Source organism: Eutrema salsugineum, unplaced genomic scaffold (assembly GCF_000478725.1).
Source record: "Eutrema salsugineum unplaced genomic scaffold, Eutsalg1_0 scaffold_15, whole genome shotgun sequence".
NCBI lineage: Eukaryota > Viridiplantae > Streptophyta > Magnoliopsida > Brassicales > Brassicaceae > Eutrema > Eutrema salsugineum.
Genome location: NW_006256867.1, coordinates 5443574 through 5460960, shown reverse-complemented (window position 1 = coordinate 5460960; position 17387 = coordinate 5443574). Strand labels below are relative to the sequence as shown.

Below are 17387 nucleotides of genomic sequence, written 5' to 3'. Positions count from 1 at the left end.
TTTATTTACTCTTTACTCATAACTCTATATAAGATCACCCTTAAAATTAAACAAAATTAGATTGAAAAGATAAATATGAAATCACACACCATTAGAGAAGTTTAACCTAATAGCTGTTAAGCTCATATTTTTTAATTATATATTTACTCTTTACTCATATCTCTTTGATATGATTTTTTTTTTCTATTTGGAATCGACATTAATTTTTTTTTAAAAATTATTATTTTATCAAATTAAAAAAAGGTTATAACTTATAACTATGAAAATGTAATCGACTATCTATTTTTTGAAATACAAAATAGAAAATTTAAAATTACCTATAACTTATGAACTATTTAAATTTGTAAAAACTTATTTGGTTTTGAATTTGAGAAGCTATCAAATTTAATAGAGGTATATGTTAGTTTATAGATGTTATATATTAAATTTACAACAACCAAAGCATCAAAGTGGCCAGAGCGAATCCAAGGGTTAACCATCTACTATTTGCAGATGACATTATGTTCTTTTGTAAAACTACCGAGATAAGCTGCAAAGAACTAAAGCTCATTCTATCCAAGTACGAAGCAGTCTCATGTCAACTTATAAACTACCAAAAATCCTCTATTTCTTTCTCTAAGAAAATCCTTCAAGCAAAAAAAGAACCGGATGATGCAAATTTTGAAAATTGAAACAGAGGGAGGAGTTGGCAAATACTTGGGCTTACCTAAACACTCCAATTGGAAGAAAGAAAAAAGATCTCTTCAGCTCCATTGTTGGCCAGATAAATCAAGAGCTGCTAGTTGGACTTCTAAAATGCTATCCAGCGCTGGTAAACTGGTAATGCTGAAAAGTGTGTTAGCAGCTATGCCATCCTACGCGATGACATGCTTCAAGTTCCTCCAGTCTCTCTGCAAAGGAATTCAGTTGGCACTCACCAGGATTTTTGGTGGGACTCAAACCAGAAGCAAAGAAAAATTAGCTGGCTTGCATGGAAGAAAATGGCTAAGCCTAAGAAAATAGGAGGACTGGGTTTTAAGGATATCAACAATTTTAATGATGCTCTCCTTGCAAATCTAATTTGGATACTCTTAAAGAATCCCCATTGCCTCTTATATTGGGTCTAAATTGGAAAGTATTGTCAGAGACTTCGTACCTGGAGAGTACAACTCCATCCAGTTGCTCGAATGGGTGGAAAGTATCCTTGTAGGGAAAGACCTTCTTGTGAAGCAGCTTGGCTGGGTGGTTGGTGACGGATCGTCTATTAAAGTCTGGCAGGATCCTTGGCTTTCATCATCGTCCAAAGAGCTACCTATAGAACCTTCCCCGAATCACCTATAAGATTTAAGGGTAAGTGATTTAATGACTAACAATACTCAGGATTGGGACTTTGAAAAAATTGACCAATTACAACCTCTGTACAAAAACCAAATCTTGCCTATTAAGACAAGTATCTTAGGCGCACAAGACAAACTTATTTGGCTTAAGCAAGCTAACGGTGAATATACAACAAAAACTGGATACTTGGTGGCTGCTGAGGATAATGAGGACAGAGAGAACCAATATGAAAACCTGGCTATTGACTGGAAGTCTCATGTATGGAGAGTGAAAACAGCCTCAAAAATCCAACTATTCATATGAAAAGCAATTCACAGTGCACTCCTAGTCAGTGAGCAGTTGTCAATCCGGCAGGTCTCATCGAACAACCAATGCTGCATATGCCCAGAAATGGAATCAGTAGTTCATCTACTGTATTATTGTCCCTTTGCTATCGAGGTATAGCGACACTCACCCTGGTATACTGAAATCGACTTAAGTGAAGTAGAAAACCTGTATTCAGGACTGAATTTGATCAAGGAATCGATCAACTTGCCACCAATTGGACCCACTAAGGAGAGATTATAGCCTTGAATCCTGTGGAACTTATGGACTGCTAGAAATCAACAAATCTTCAATTCTCGGAAACTGACTGCCGGAGATCTAATCACTAAGGCGATCGGCAAGGCTAGAGAGTGGTATATAGGCTAAGTCCAGACCCAACCGGAACCTCCCTAGGACAGAACTATCCTTCAATCTCCACCAATTCAGAGGAGGGAATATATCCTATGCTATACCGACGCAGCACGGAGAGCGGATAACCAATCAGCGGGTCTAGGATGGATCTTCACAAATGATCAACACAATTCGACCGAACATTCTGCTTGTCTTCAGCATGTGTTGTCGGCCTTATCGGCAGAAACTTTGGCAATAAGATCAGCGGTACTTCAGGCAAGAGATGCTAATTCCCGAAACTTGATTCTCCTCTCCGACTTGCAGGTAGCGATCCGAGCATTCAATTCTGGTATCCTGGTAACTGAACTCTATGGAATTCTTTCTGATATCACTCGTTGTATTTCTGATTTTGATTCAATTTGGTTTATGTTCATCCCCAAACTTGCAAATAGCAATGCAGACTCTGTTGCAAAACTACCATTTTAAGCCAAAATGTAATGGGGTAAAATTTCTATATGGATAAAGTTTGATAAAAAAAAGATATTTGCGTCTAAATCAAATGTCTAATATACTAAACTCACTCACACGACTAGTAATATATATCATCAAAACACCATTACACAGATTCTGCTAGATTGTTGTCTGGCATGAAACAATCATGTTTATAAATACTTGTCTACACATTAATGTTTGTGTGCTTTTTATCTCGGTTAAGTTGCCTGCAAATTGGACCCTTCTGGTTCCTTGTTAGTTTTAAGAAATAAGTCGATTACATACTTCCTAAAAATTTCATATATACTCAGATATGAAAGCTTTCCCACTTTGCCGACAAATTAAAAATTCCCGATCTTCCTCTCAGGCGTGCATGGTAGCTCACCGTCGCCAGGGGGCCCCCATGCTTCCCTTCTTCTTCTACATCTCTTTTTCTTTACGGTAGATCAGGTTTGCGCCGTGCTAAGTGTTGCAGGATCGATGGTGGTTTCGATGGTGGGTTCTCAGCAGCGTTGCTGGATCCGCGGTGGAGGTGGGTCATTGTTTACACTTTGTCCTACATCGTACAGTTATGTTTTCTTCGACTTGGACGTAAAAAGCCGGATTCCAACATTTCTGATACCATTTTTTCCATTGCTTCTTTACTGGCGTGCGGGTATCGATAAAGATGGACTGATACAGAGTTTACTCCTGGCAAAAGTTTGATGGAGTGTTCATGGCCTCGTACTAGCGGTAGACCAGATGACATTGCGAACACAGCTGCATACTGATCCAACACTGGTAGCAACGATGCAGGAATTTCCGCTTGTATCTGTTTTACTGTATGGTTTCCAAACTCAATAACCGCTCCTTTGTGTTTGATGGAACGGACAGGAGCTAAAGATTTCAATGATAAACGCTGAGATAACAAATCAGCATCCCCACGTAATGTTACTTGCTCCCCTTTATATTTGAAGCTCCATTCATGCAGCTCCCAATCTACTTCACATTTGCCCAGTGTTCTCAACCATTGTACCCCGAGGATCACATCCACTCCTCCTAATTCCAGGGATATGAAATGGGATACAAAATCCACTCCTTGCAAATAAAAATCAATATCTTTGCAAACTCCCAATCCATCCGCCATAATACTTGTTCCCAATTTCACTCTGAGGTTATTATATTTGTGTAACGGTAGCTTAATCTTCTTTATCACCTCTGGGTCCAAGAAGTTATGCATAGCGCCACTATCAATCATGAAAATCAGTGTTGTGTTGCCTATCTTTCCGCGTAGTTTGGTCGTAGAAGGTGGGTCCAGACCCATAAATGCATTGAAAGACAGTTGCATCATCTGTATTGGTTCCTCTTCTGTTTCAGTCTCAGCCTCCATCATTTTTTCATCTAAGACTTCTAACTCATACCCGTTGACCACTGTTATGAGTTGTAATGCTCGTTTTGGACACACATCACGATGGCCTTTTGTATACTTCCCATTTGAAACAGATACCATTTCGTCGCTTTTCATCCAATTCTGCATCAGTGCAATGCTGACGAGGTCTCAAGTTTGTTGTGTCAGTCAATGCAGGTCGTCCAACTTGATTTGCCTCTGTCATATTCTCTGTTCCCTGTGCATTCTTATGCCATGGTCGATTAGCCGGTACAGCCGTTTTGTAAACTGTTGTCACGCTTGACCGTTTAGCTTTCCACTCTGGTTTGTATGCCTCCCGAACCATCTTACAGAACACACTGGACTCCATTTTTAGCATCGCAATAATATGATTTCGAAGTTCTTTAGGCTCCTTTATGCGGATGACATCCTTCATCACCGGTTTCAGGCCATTGTAAAATACGTTGGTCAAGCTTTTATTGTCCATTCCAGTGACCTGAGAAGACAATTCTTGAAACTCTGTCACATACTCACGTACTGAACCAGTCCCCGGTTCATCCTCCAATGATTCCGCAAACTGATCAAAAAGTCTTCTGGTAACTAACTTCTAGCCCAAAACGGAGCTCAAACTCATGGAGTACTTGCAGGACGTTCTGAACAGAGTTAATCGAACCATGCACAAATATGAGGAGATCATCAGCAAAACACATGTGAGTGAGCTTTGATCTCTCACACTTATAATGGTAGTTAAATATCCCCTCTTCTGCTGCTCTGTTTAATATAGACGATAGGAAATTCATAGCGATGACAAACAGGTAAGAAGACAAAAAGTCTCCTTGCCTTAAACTTTTCTTTCCTTTAGAATACCCTTGCACTGAACTATTATAACCGACTGTGAAACTCGTGGTAGTAATGCCTGCTAAAGGTTATAGGGACCATCAATCCTTGTAAGCAACTGAATAGAAAATCCCAAAACAGGGTGTCAAAAGCCTTAGCTATATCCACTTTTATTGTGATTCGCTTAGGACCCTTATTCTTGTGGTACCCATTAACCAACTCACAAGCTAGTACTGTATTTTCAACTAACAGCCTATCCTTTACGAAAGCAGTCTGATTTGGAATGATCATATCAGGCAAAAGAGGTTTCAATCGTGATACCAACAGCCTTGAAATGACTTTATAAATTGTATTGAGGCAGGAGATGGGTCTGAAGTCTGATACCTTTGATGCTCCAAGAAACTTAGGAATCAGCGAGAGAATGGTGGAATTAGTAGCCGCAGGTAGAAACCCCGTGATGAAGAATTGAGAAATTGCAGTAACAACTTCTTCACCTAAGGTACCCTAAGCTTCTTTGTAGAACCCCGAAGTCAGTCCATCAGGCCCACGCAATTTTTTTGAATTCAACTTAAGCACGCAGTTTTTTCGGATTCAACTTAAGCACACACTTTGATATTTCTGTAGGGGATGGAAGATACAACATTGCTTGGTGTTGCTGTTGAGTGCATCTGAAGGAGAAGAGCGACCCAAACCATTCAGAGGATGAGTAGATGTGATTTTGCAGAAGAACATCCAGTCCAAGGATGGACTTGAAATGGTTTACATCAATAAGGCTCATTTCCTCAGGGTCGTGAACTGCACCAGAAGGTAAGGTGAAAGATCTTATAGCATTATAACTTTGCCTTGACATAGAGACTCTATAGAAGAAAGCAATATTCTGTTCTCCAACTTGCAACCAGTTAATCCGAGACTTCTGTTTAAAATATCTTTCTTCTATGCTTCTTAGGAAAATCCATTTCTCATGAAGTTCTCTTTCTTCCCGAAAAGTATCAGGAGTTGGATTCTGCAACGCCATGACCTACACACTTTGAAGAAGCTCGTTAATCTCACTCTCTCTTGAATTTTTTTTAAATTCTCTCTATTTAATTGTTTTAGCTCTCTCTTTATGATCTTTTGCTTCTAACAGAGATCAGTAAGATTAGAAGCAAAGCTTCCGGCCTGAATCCATGCTTCGTCAACCACTTGTTGAAACTTTGGGTGAAGAGTAAGGTAGTTGAAGAATTTAAAAGGGCGGGTACCGGATTGAGGTAATTTCTGGGCAAGGTCGACCAGGCTTCAACAGTGATCAGAGGTGAGGGTGGGAAGAAAATAGGCAGTGCTGTTTGGGAAAAGGGTGATCCATGTGTTTTTGACAAGCACACGGTCAAGCTTTTTAGCAATAGGAAAGGCAGAACGGCAGTTGGACCAGGTAAAAAGGGGTCCATGAAACCTCAATTCGAACATGCCCATTTGATGAAGGCAATCTATAAAGTCAATCATTTGCCTATTCAGATTGTTAACTGTAGGAAGAGATTGTTCCACATGATGCAGAATTTCGTTGATATCACCTCCCAGAAGCCAAGGGCACGGATGAAGAGAGTAATCAGAGTGCAGGTTAATCAATTCCACCTAAAGATCTGCTCTTTCATCACATTTGTTGGAGGTGTAAAAAACAGTATAGTAAAACTGATGACAGTTTGGGATCTTTATTTCGCAGGTAACTGATTGCTTAGATTGACGCAACACAGCAAGCTTGACTGGGTCTGATATGACAATGATGCGACCATCTTCATCAGAAGAGTAATTAGAGGTAAAGTTCCACCTTTTACAAATTTTAGACATTAACTGGTTCAAAGTTTGATCTTAATATGAGTTTCAAGTAGGGATCCAAAAAGAGGCTGATGGGTAGACAGCCACTTACAAAAAGGCTCATGCTTGTCCGGCTCATTAAGTCCTCGGACATTCTAAAAAAAGTTTTTTATATTCATAGAAAAATAGGATTTGACTCCCCTGTTGAAAGAGGAAGTCCAAAAAAATAAAAGTAGGGTTAGTAATAGAAATAGAATCAATAGAAATAGAGTCAGCATTAGTAAGAGATGGCTTAACAGAAGCCTCAAAAGAGATAGGGATTGATTTTGATGAAAAACTAGTAAGAGGAGGGAAAGAGATTAAAGTGGAACTTGAATGAGATCTTTTTAAGGATTTTTTTGTTTGAGTTTTGGAAGGGCTGAGAAGACCTGGCTTACCTGTAGAAAAGACCAGAATCAGGTGGAGCAGAAAGGAGCGGACAAGAAGGAAGGAAAGAGTTTGAAGAAGATGATTTTAGGAGATTTGGAGGAAGGATTCTAGTGGCTGATCTGGAAATAGAAGAAGGGATTAAGGTGGAAGAAAGGTTAGAATCAGCCAGTCTACATACATTATCCTGAGTCAGAGCTTTGGACAGAGTTTTTGGTGTTTCTTTCACAGAACTTTGAGATGAACTAGAACCAGAAGCAACCGTCAAAAAGACACGAGGAACAAACTTCTTACACCTTAGCCTTTCTGAATAGGCGTCTTAGGAGTAACATTGGGATCCACATAAGCTTTTCCTTTAATATCCTTTAGGTTTGACTGGGAGTTTGGGAACCGATGGCTGTGGAGGCAGTAGAAGACAATTTTTTGCGATATGACCTAATTCTTTACAATGTGAGCAGGTAGATGGCAGCTAAGGATTGTCGACTTCCACAACAATCTGACCATTCTGTCTTTCAAATTCAACAATCTGACCATTCTGTCTTTCAAATTCAACAATCCGAAGAAGGACCTTTGTAAGATTTACTTCGACCTTTACATGAGCAAGGGTAAGACTAACAAGTTTATTAGTAAAATCATCAGTTCTTTTGGCTCGCCAATTAAATCAGCAATCAGACTGAGACCTTTCCTGATTATTCAACTCCATATTTACTGAAATAGTTATCATAATAAATATAAATACTATACTCCAATATGAGACTACTCGGTAAATTTCACGAATTTGGAAGACTTCTATCAATTTATCAAGTTCATGACGTAATCGACTATTTTCCTAAATGCCTCGTGAGTGAACTATGTAAAACTCTGTCTAACAGACTAATATTGCTAAACCATCACAAGACATCATAAGAGAATCCCACATTTATTCTCTATCACCGGTTAATCTTCCTATCGAAAAATCTGAACCGTTATGGTTCCCACCAAAACCAAACCACAACATATGATTTATTATATGATTTATAAGTTTATAACCCAGCTTTTCCTAGTTTAACTCAATAAAATAACAAAGTTGATTACTCTATTCCTAGTTTAACTCAATAAAATAACAAAGTTGATTACTCTATTCCGGCTTGATATTATTACCACAAGTAAAAAACGTTTCTTCTGCTGCTTGAGATTTTTTTTGGGGTAAGTTAAAAATCTATTCGGTAGCCTACATTTTTCTTGAATTACGCACAACTACAACGAATCAGGGGAATAAAAAAAGGAACCCTAATTTCCTCCTCAAAAAAAAGAAGTAAAAAGATCGTTCTACCCAAGAAAACTTTTCACAAAAAGAGAGAGAATAAAAGAAAACGAGAATATTAGCGTAATCCCGCGTAATCCTCTTATTACATTCTTTCTTTCTCTTTTTTATTTTCTTATAAACCTTCTCGAGCCCTTCTTGCGTAGTGTGAATTCTTGTCAGCGAACTCGCCTGCTTCGATCTCCCACCGCTTACACGGACAAAAAGCTAATCTATATTAATTACCTGACGCGCATTGAGTGGTTTGAAGCTTTCTTTAGCTCGTCCCGTACAATGTCTCGTTTTCATCAGTGGGTGTCATGTTCAAATCAGGGAGGAAGAAGAAACCCTTTTCTTCAGAGCTCTTAGTTTCACTTGTTGATCTGTAGGAATTTTCGTTTCTCACGAGTTTTTGAGAGATGGAAGAAGGTAAGCGTCTCTTTTTCCGAGGCTCGTCGAGATTAGAGTTACTAATTGGAATGTTCTTGATTCGATCTGAGTATTCAAGCTAGAATACAACGAACAACAAAAAAAACATTAGATTATGATTCAGGTTTCAAGATCAGAGAGAACAGTTAGGTAGAATAGAAATGTCTATCAAAATCAGACCTTTATTCTCTTCAAGCTTTTGTTCTTAGCACTTCGTTCCTGGTATGTTGCTTGCACATTTGCAATCTTCTGATGAAGACAACAACTAATCAGAATACATACAATTTTCGAAGCAAAACAGAGCTTCTTAAAAAGAAGCAGAGAGAACAAATAATAATACTATTTATACCTTTTCAAGGTGAAATCTTTCATTCAACTGAAAGTTCTCTGCATCTTTAAGTTCCAAGAATGTCTGTAAAAATATATCAAGAAATTAGAGAGCGTGCAAAATCGAAAGAGAAAGAATGTCTATGAGATTTACGGTGAGATCTCTGTTACCTTCTTTTTCTTTAATCTCCTGAAGCTAGAGCTGGTGATTTCATTTGTTGCATGTACCGCCTGCAAAAAAAATACAAGCATTGATTAACGATAAAGAAGTTTTTTTTTTAATGGTAAAAAACGATAAAAAAGTTATTGGAGTAGCTATTTTTTCTTTTTTTTTGTCGTGGAGTAGCTATTTAATACTCCTTTTATTTCATTATAGTTCATTTTCTAGGTTTTTTTTTTGTTTTATAATATTTGATTTCCTACATCTAATAAATGCATGTTTCTTCTTTAAATTGAATGAATAATATTAATGCATGTTGCTTTACTCCATTAATACACAGTTAAAAATAATAATAATAATATAAATAATGAAATCAGTTGTAAAAGTAATTTAATTAATAAAAATAAACAGTAAATAATTGAGCATTTATAGTTTTCTTAATCTAAAAATCAAACAGAAGGAGTAGGTAACATTTGATAAAGTTCAACGGAATTAAATAAGATATTAAAGGGGTATTAGATGCTAAAAGAGAAGTCTTTAATTCAAAGACAAAAAGAGTCTCAAAAGTAAAAAACCTAACCAAATTCAAAAAAGGTTTTTGAATAAGGTAAGATTTTTTAAAAATAACCAAATTCGAGAAACTTATTCAAAAAAGTTTTTTTTTTTGTTTTAAACATGGATCATGCACGCCACATCATGATAATCCCGTGGCGTGGCAACATCACATGACACCATCATCATCACGTGATGACAAACAATGTATCCGACAAGGTTTTTTTACTCGCTTACACACAGTCAATTAAACGACACCGTTTTATACCCGAATCGTATAGAATAAGCGACCGGTTCGTAATAATTCCCCAAACCGGCTAAAATTTCAAAAATAAACACTAAATACCAAAATTACCGGCTCGTTGAGTGATTCAAGATTCCACAGTAATAAAACAAAACAAAAAAAAGATTTTAACTCATTAAAGCCTCGCTGAGTGGAGATTTGTATATAGGTATTAAAGTCACGCCCATGAATTGTGCAACTTACCAAAAAGTCAGAAAAAACAAATCTGAAAAACGAAATAATAAAAATCATTAACTAAAAAGATTTCTAGAAAATATAGATGGATCCGTAAAATAAGATGGTAAGAATTTCACCTAAGGGGTAAGGTTAAAAAAAAATTCAGCGGAGCATTTAATTTTCCGACGCAGACGACTAAAAACTGAACAAAACGCGATCTAGTCAAATAGGATTTAGCCAAAAAAGATCTGTTCAAACGCGATTTTAGCCGGCGGCGATGACATCAGCAGAAAAAAAACTGGAAAATCATATAATTTTTCGAAAGAGAAAACGGAAAATCTCGCCGCAATCGCGATACCGCGAATCACGATGAGAGCCGGAATAATCCGGCCAGATCGGAACCAAAACTAAAGAGATAATGACGTTTGAGAAGAAGAAGGAGACCCGGAGAAGAGAATCAAGCGGAGAGAATTGGAGATGGAGGAAGGAGAAAATAATACATACCTTAGATCCGGATCCGGTGGATGTGGAGCAGCTAGCTTGACGACTAGTGTGTTCGAATCCATCGGCGGTTGCGGCTGAGGGACAAGTAGAGCCGCCGCTACCAGAACCGCCGCTACCAGATCCACCGCTCCAGCATAAAGGAGTCATAGGACTGGCTCTAGCGGAATCCGTTTCCTTCTTTAAGAAACCTCCGACGCCGACGCCTAATCTCGACGGGCGCGACCGTCGTTGACGGAAGCCCCACTGTAACAGAGGTAAATTCGCCGCGGGATTATCATCGGACACTACCGTTCCGGCATGCTTGAGGCGTAGAAGAAGCTCCACCACCATCTCGTCGTCCGTCAAAGCCGCCGTTACCCACTCGTCCTTCGTAACCGACATCGGTTTCGTTGATTTCATCGAAATCTCCGCTGATAAAGCTCAGATACAGAAGCGGCGATAGAGTAGAAGAAAGAGGAATAGAGAGAGAGAAAGGAAGTTGGAGAAAATTGGAAAAGAGAAGGAGGAAGAGATGAGATTGATGAGGGACTAATATATCAGCCTTCCTTATTCCTCTCATTGTTTTTTTTCTTTCATTTATTTCCTGAATTATGAAAATCGTTTTTTTTTCTTTTCTTCCATTTTATATATGTCAATGAGATTCGCTTTTTTCTGTTTTGTCGACGATGAAAAAGTTAAGATTGGGTCCATGGTTGCAAATGGGACCCACCAATTAGTCTTGCAACTAGGTGAAGTTGGTGAAGAATCTTCTATGGGCTTTGCTATATTCTGAGCCCAATCACGGCCCAATAATTCAGATTCTTAATTGCTTTATCATGGCCCAGTAATTCAGAATCTTAATTGTTTTTTTTTTTTTTTGTTACTCCCAAATGATGTTTTCTCCCCTACTGAATATAAAAAATCAGAGAATTTAAGAGTTGCAATCACTGTTTGCTTATGATAAAAATTATGAGAAATATATGGAAATGATATGTTTCTAAAGTTACGTAAGACTTTATCAAACTTAAATTGGCATTGTCCAATATCTACACTTATTGGAAGATCAGTGGCCATGTGGCTGGAGCAGCGGAGAAAAGGAATGGCAGAAAATTGTGTGGGAGTCCAGGACGCTGCCAATAACTCTACCGTCGAGTACTACTCCACTTCCACCCTCGATTACTCTGTTGACAATTCTAACAACGACAAACACTCTTAAAGAAACTGAACCTTTATCTACGTACATTTTCATGGAGTCTTTTCTGCACTGCGGTCTCAGTCTCGGTCTCGGTTTCGGTTTCATTCTTGGTTTGACACAACACAGCCACCACACTTACGGCTAAATATACCTTAAAGGTAACTTAGGCGGTTGTCAACGGAGAGGAAGTTATCGGCGGTGGTTCTCTCCCATCCTCGCCAAACACATGATGGGAGCCACCTGTATCACGCTCAAGACACGGGGCTTAGCGGTCTCCAGTTACTCTGATTCTGACCGACTTGCTCTGGTACGTCAAGGTAGGGTTCTTATCATACCTGTTTTTTTAAAAAAATTTGGATTTTGATTTCTAGTTTTATTGATTAATTGATGAGAGTAAGAATACAAAGTTTAGGAAGAAATATATTAAACTCTCATCAGAATAATTGTATAACTTATATTCCTTTATATAGAGATAAATTTAGACCTAAACTAAACATAAATATAAATAATATATATAGAGATAAAGGTAACTTTTTAAACTAAGTTATTAGTAAATATTTCTAATCTTTTTAATTCTTCTTGATATTCATGATTTCCATAATCTTGGTATGCTCGATCTCACCAATCTCCCAATACCCTTCCGCAAGCTCATACATAATCACATGTAAATTAGACAAATCTTCAAATCTTCAAAATATTGGCTTTATACCCGACTGTCGGGTCAGGTCGGCTACAACACCCAGTCATTAGATCATTATAACGTTTATACCCGGTTGAGGATAAAATTGGTTCGATAAAAAATCCATCATGAACACCATAAAAGTCCGTGATTGCGAGATCAGAAAGCAAATCTTAAAGACGAGAAGACAAATCAAATAAACATGTCAAACTTGCGAGGGCGAGAAAACTGAGTGAACCCATCGATAATAGGTTCATGCTCATAAACAGAGCCATACATGTAACATATGAGACCATGAAATAATAAAGAGAAACACCATCATCATTACGTGTTCTCCAAGAAAGTAGCAATTGTGGTAGCTAGTAAAAAATCAATATGGTCAATCAATGACCGAATATTTAAACGATCCATCAAAAATATCACGTCTCACCTTTTTTAAAAAACAGAACAAGAAAACAAGCCAAGACGAATATAGTATGGCTCGAGCAAAATAGAGAATACATGATAAAAAAGAACATTGGTTAAATAATCAATTAGAAAGCAAGACGATCAGTGGATTGAAGAGTCAGTCTACTCATAAGTATAAGATGAAGAAGTCCCAAACATCAAAGAAAAAAATGATGGAGATAGGTCAAGAAAAAGAAAAACAGATTAGAAAATCATAACCCGTCAGGACTAGAATCGAAAGCTCTAATACCATGATAAATTTATAAGAGTAAGAACACAAAAGTGTTTAGGAAGTTATTAGACTCTCATCAGAATAATTGTACAAATTACATTCTTTTATATAGAGATAAATCTAGACCTAAAATAAATATAAATGTAAACAATATATATAGGGATAAAAGTAAATTTCTAAAACTGAATTATTGGTAAATATTCATAATCTTCTATATCCTTCTTGATCTTCATAATTTCCATAATCTTAGTATGGTCGATTTCACCAATATCCCAATATTACTTATGATTTTAGCATTTTTCAACGTGTTGAAAGCTCATTTAAGTTTGTTACTCATGGTTATAAGAATATTGAAAAATATGCAATGGCAAGAAATCTCAAATGATGAGGATGAAATAAGTGCGATGATGATCATGGTATTGAAAAATAAGAAGATACCCATCATAAGTTCATATCATAATGATGCTCATGCAGGTTGAAAGAAAGGTAAAACAACTTATGACCAAGGAGGACCATCGAGAATGACTCTGACGAATAAGAAAACATTTTAAGGACGCGACGAATATCAGACCTAGACAATACTAAAAACTATATTTCTTTCTAGTTAAGGTTCTTAGTGGAAATTTAGATAAAAACTCATTAACTATTTCTGTAATGTAAAAACTAATTAACTAAGTTTTCATAATAATTTAGCTCTTTCGTAAATAACACTGTTAAATCTAAATAGAGAATTTTGTTTTTGCAGAAAAACTACACACATACAAACCAAAACAGCATGATTTTTATTAAAGCAACAAGCATTTTGAAAACAAGATATTAAAATCCCCAAATTAAATCTAAGCTTTAAAATCTTCAGATTCTTAAGTTAAACCTAAATTGATGAACCCTAATTTTCAAAAATGTGATTTTAAGTAGTTTTTGTGGCTTGCAAGTTATTTAGGTGAGATTGGGAATGATTCACTGTGTTGATTAAAATGAATTTGAGAGATAAGTAGTCGAATTGAGAAAAATATTTTCGCGAATTGGGAGAAAGAGGAGAAAGAACGAATCTGGAGCTTGGAAGAAGATGAAGTAACTGTCTTTTTTTTTTTAACATCACATTCTTCTTCTAACGACGATTTTTCATTATTAACCCCTTTCATGTATTGATAGTTGTATGTGTTTTCAATTTAAACATTTTTTATTAACCCTTTTTATGTATCGAGTTCCAAGTCTTACAAACTGATCACATGCTCTTGTTACAGATTTTGATCTCTAGAAGAATAAGAAACTAGGTTAGGAAAAAAAAACTTTAATTTTTAAATTGGGAAATTTTTGTCTGAAGTCAATTTGGGATTTTGTTTTAATGAGGTCATGTTGTTTTTCTAAAAATAAAGAAGGCCAAATGCTTCGTTTAGATTTGACGATATTTTTTGTGAAGGGGCTAAATCATTAAAAAAACATAAATTGAAGGATGTTTTACATTACAAAAATAGTTGCAAGATTTTTATCCAATTCAAACTTAGTTGAAGAGTTTTTTCACTAAAATGTCTTAGACATTCCAAGTTATATTGTGTGGAAGAATTTGGTAAAACTGTTCATTTCTATCTACATAATTAGTTCTTTAATTACAATAATTCATCATTTGCTCATAATTAGAGGATTAAAAAACCGCATTTGATTTCTCTAGATCAGTCGGTTAAAAAGCGGCTACCTTTATTGCATATAGAATTTGTTCGTTTCTTTTACTCTCTCCAAAAAGAAAAATCATGAGATAGAGAAAAAAGATAAGACAACCGTCCTTAAAAAATAAGGGAGCGACGAAGCTAAAGTTTACCGTAGACAACTAGACATGAAAATTCAGATACTTGTTCGGATTTGGATCGGTTTTTTTAAGGTTTCAAGTATTTTGGTATTAGAGGTCAATAATACATTCATGTTTTTTTTTTGCCGGGTTCAGTTTGGTTCCACACATACTCTCAAATACCCACAAAAAACTAAAAAAAAAAAATACTCAATCTAATTAAAATCTGATTCTATTGTGTAATTTTAAAATTTTGACAAATAGAATTAAATATTTTTAGATATTTTAGGTATTTTAATTATTTCGATTTAAAGTTTAAACATAACTTATATTCGTTTATAAATGTAATTTTGGATATTTTGGAGATATACAAGAGCTAGAAAGATCTATGTAATGGTGACGATCACATATTGGGTCAGCTTAAGAGACAAAGTATCATTTGGGGCTACAGATGCATGATGAGGCGGTTCGAAATACCATAACTAAAAATCAGGTGGAAGTTAACAATTCACCTCGAAAAATTCTTTGTTGATTTTTATTCGTGGGTTTAAGTTTTGACGAAATGATGGTTTGTATTTACCACGTACTCGAGAAAAGTCACCTGTCGAACCAAATGGTGATGATGAGGTGAAGACTAGTTGCTAGAGAATCTTCTTCTTTTTGGACTGTAAAATTTGTTTATTCCATAAAATTTACCAACAAACATGTTTTGTATGAATAGTGGGAGAAAGTCTTTTTCTCTCTGGCCTGGTTCCCAATGAAGAACCCTTGGCTCCCTCCTGGCTTTGTTTCCGCCTTGAATCCACTGCTTTCCACTGCTGGTGGATCCTCCCGTCCCCATCCTGCTCCCCCTACCCTCCAGACCCCTCCTCTCCCCTTTCCATTGCCCAATTTCTTCACCTTTCACCTGTTACGGCCTCCCAACAATCTAAGGATAAACTGTAAACTACCCCATCTCCGGGGTCTGATGTTCAAGCCGCAGGTACTGTTTCTGATGCCAAACTGTCCACTTCGATGACCTCTACCACTGTTAATGCATTGCCTCAGAATGCCTTTGTTCCTCAAGCCACTCCAGTAACTACTGTTTTAAACCCTAGATTTGAAATTATTGTTCCAGAAAATTTCACTATCCTGAATCCTAAAACTAGTTCCCCTATGCTTACTAACCGAGCCTCCAATACCCTCTCTACCCCCTCATCCACTATTCCAGCCCGTACCAAACCTGATAGTCCTTCTTCTGCCAACCGGCCTACTCCATTTCCAAATGTTCAGGTTAACCCTCAATCTGAACCAGTTAACCCGACTGCCTCAAGGTAGCCCAACACCAACACCAACACTAAACCCCAAGTCTACCTACTTTGGCTGAGAAAATATTTAAATCTGAGGACAAATCACTAAAAAGGATGGCTCCAGTCTCAATTTCTGAATCAAGTAGGCCGCGGGTAATTATTCTGAATGAGGTCTTCAAGCATGGTGCAAACCTGCATAAGGATTTTATTGTCTGCTACTTCAATGGGCGACCACCACCGTATAGTCAGATTCAAACGGTGCTAAATCACATGTGGGGAAAAGGAAGAAACCTTGAGATCCACATGAACATCCCAGCCCGTAATATGATTGTGAGAATTTGCAATGACTTCATTAGGAAGAAAGTGCTTGAAAAATGCATCTGGTATGTGGGAGATTCCATGTTTCATACGGCTCCCTGAACTGAAAACCATAAGTCCTCCTCCCTAGCTCTCACCTCAATCCCCATCTGGATCCACCTCCGAGGGATTCCTCTTGACCTCAGAACCCAATGGGGGCTGAGTCTGATATCTGGTATTGTCGGTGAACCATCAAAGACAGATGACTTCACCAAAAACTTGGTCAGCTTGACCCTAGCACATGGAAATGTTGTTGTTGATCTCACAAAACCTCTCTCTGAGATTGTTGAGTTTGAAAGGCAGAATGGAGATATTGTAGAAGTTAATGTTGAGTACCCCTGACTCCCACCCACTTGTTCACATTACAAAGAACTTGGACACATTGTTCGCAACTGTCTCATCCTCTCACTGTCTCAACCTACTATAAAACCATCGGGTCCCTCTAATGACTGGGTGGCCAAAGAAAAAGTCCATGAAAACGTAATACTACCCCCTCTAAACCAGCCTTTGCTCCCTCTCTAAAATGACTGATCCCTACTCTTCAGCTTTATCCTCTGCTACCATTAATCCTCCCCCTTCGCAGATGGCTATTTCTCCCTCTAAAGCCCTCCCCATTTGCTTAATCCCACTATTAAATCTTCTTTCTTTAGCTCTCCATCTCCTTTAACCGCTGTGGTTTCTCATCTTCCCTCCTCCCACTATTCCCCTCTCCCTCAACCCTCTTTTAAAAGATCCCGTTCAAGCCCCTCCTAAATTGGCCTTTACTCTTCTTCTAATAGACCAGCTCTTGTCATTCAAGCTGCCTTTAATCTCCCATCTAACCCCTCAAACC

General features: G+C 37.4%; 1 protein-coding gene and 1 long non-coding RNA gene across 3 annotated transcripts; both read right to left on the bottom strand.

The window, feature by feature from the left end:
• Positions 1 to 471: 471 nt before the first annotated feature.
• LOC112088237 lies at positions 472 to 2402 on the bottom strand. The gene is made up of 3 exons (XR_002900404.1): positions 1772 to 2402; positions 1552 to 1691; positions 472 to 1314 (listed from the first exon to the last, which is right to left on the bottom strand). It is a non-coding gene; the product is annotated as an uncharacterized LOC112088237 (long non-coding RNA).
• Positions 2403 to 8040: 5638 nt separating this feature from the next.
• On the bottom strand, positions 8041 to 11157 carry LOC18022188. Of its 2 annotated transcripts, none has more exons than XM_006405069.2 (5): positions 10595 to 11157; positions 9090 to 9149; positions 8941 to 9003; positions 8772 to 8840; positions 8041 to 8670 (listed from the first exon to the last, which is right to left on the bottom strand). In XM_006405069.2, exons 1-5 carry the CDS (start codon positions 10991 to 10993, stop codon positions 8440 to 8442), a joined length of 822 nt encoding a protein of 273 aa, XP_006405132.2. In that variant the 5' UTR covers positions 10994 to 11157; the 3' UTR covers positions 8041 to 8439. The 2 variants fall into 2 exon arrangements, with proteins under 2 accessions (XP_006405132.2, XP_024014337.1); XM_024158569.1 differs by having other exon boundaries at positions 8772 to 8837.
• Positions 11158 to 17387: the final 6230 nt, after the last annotated feature.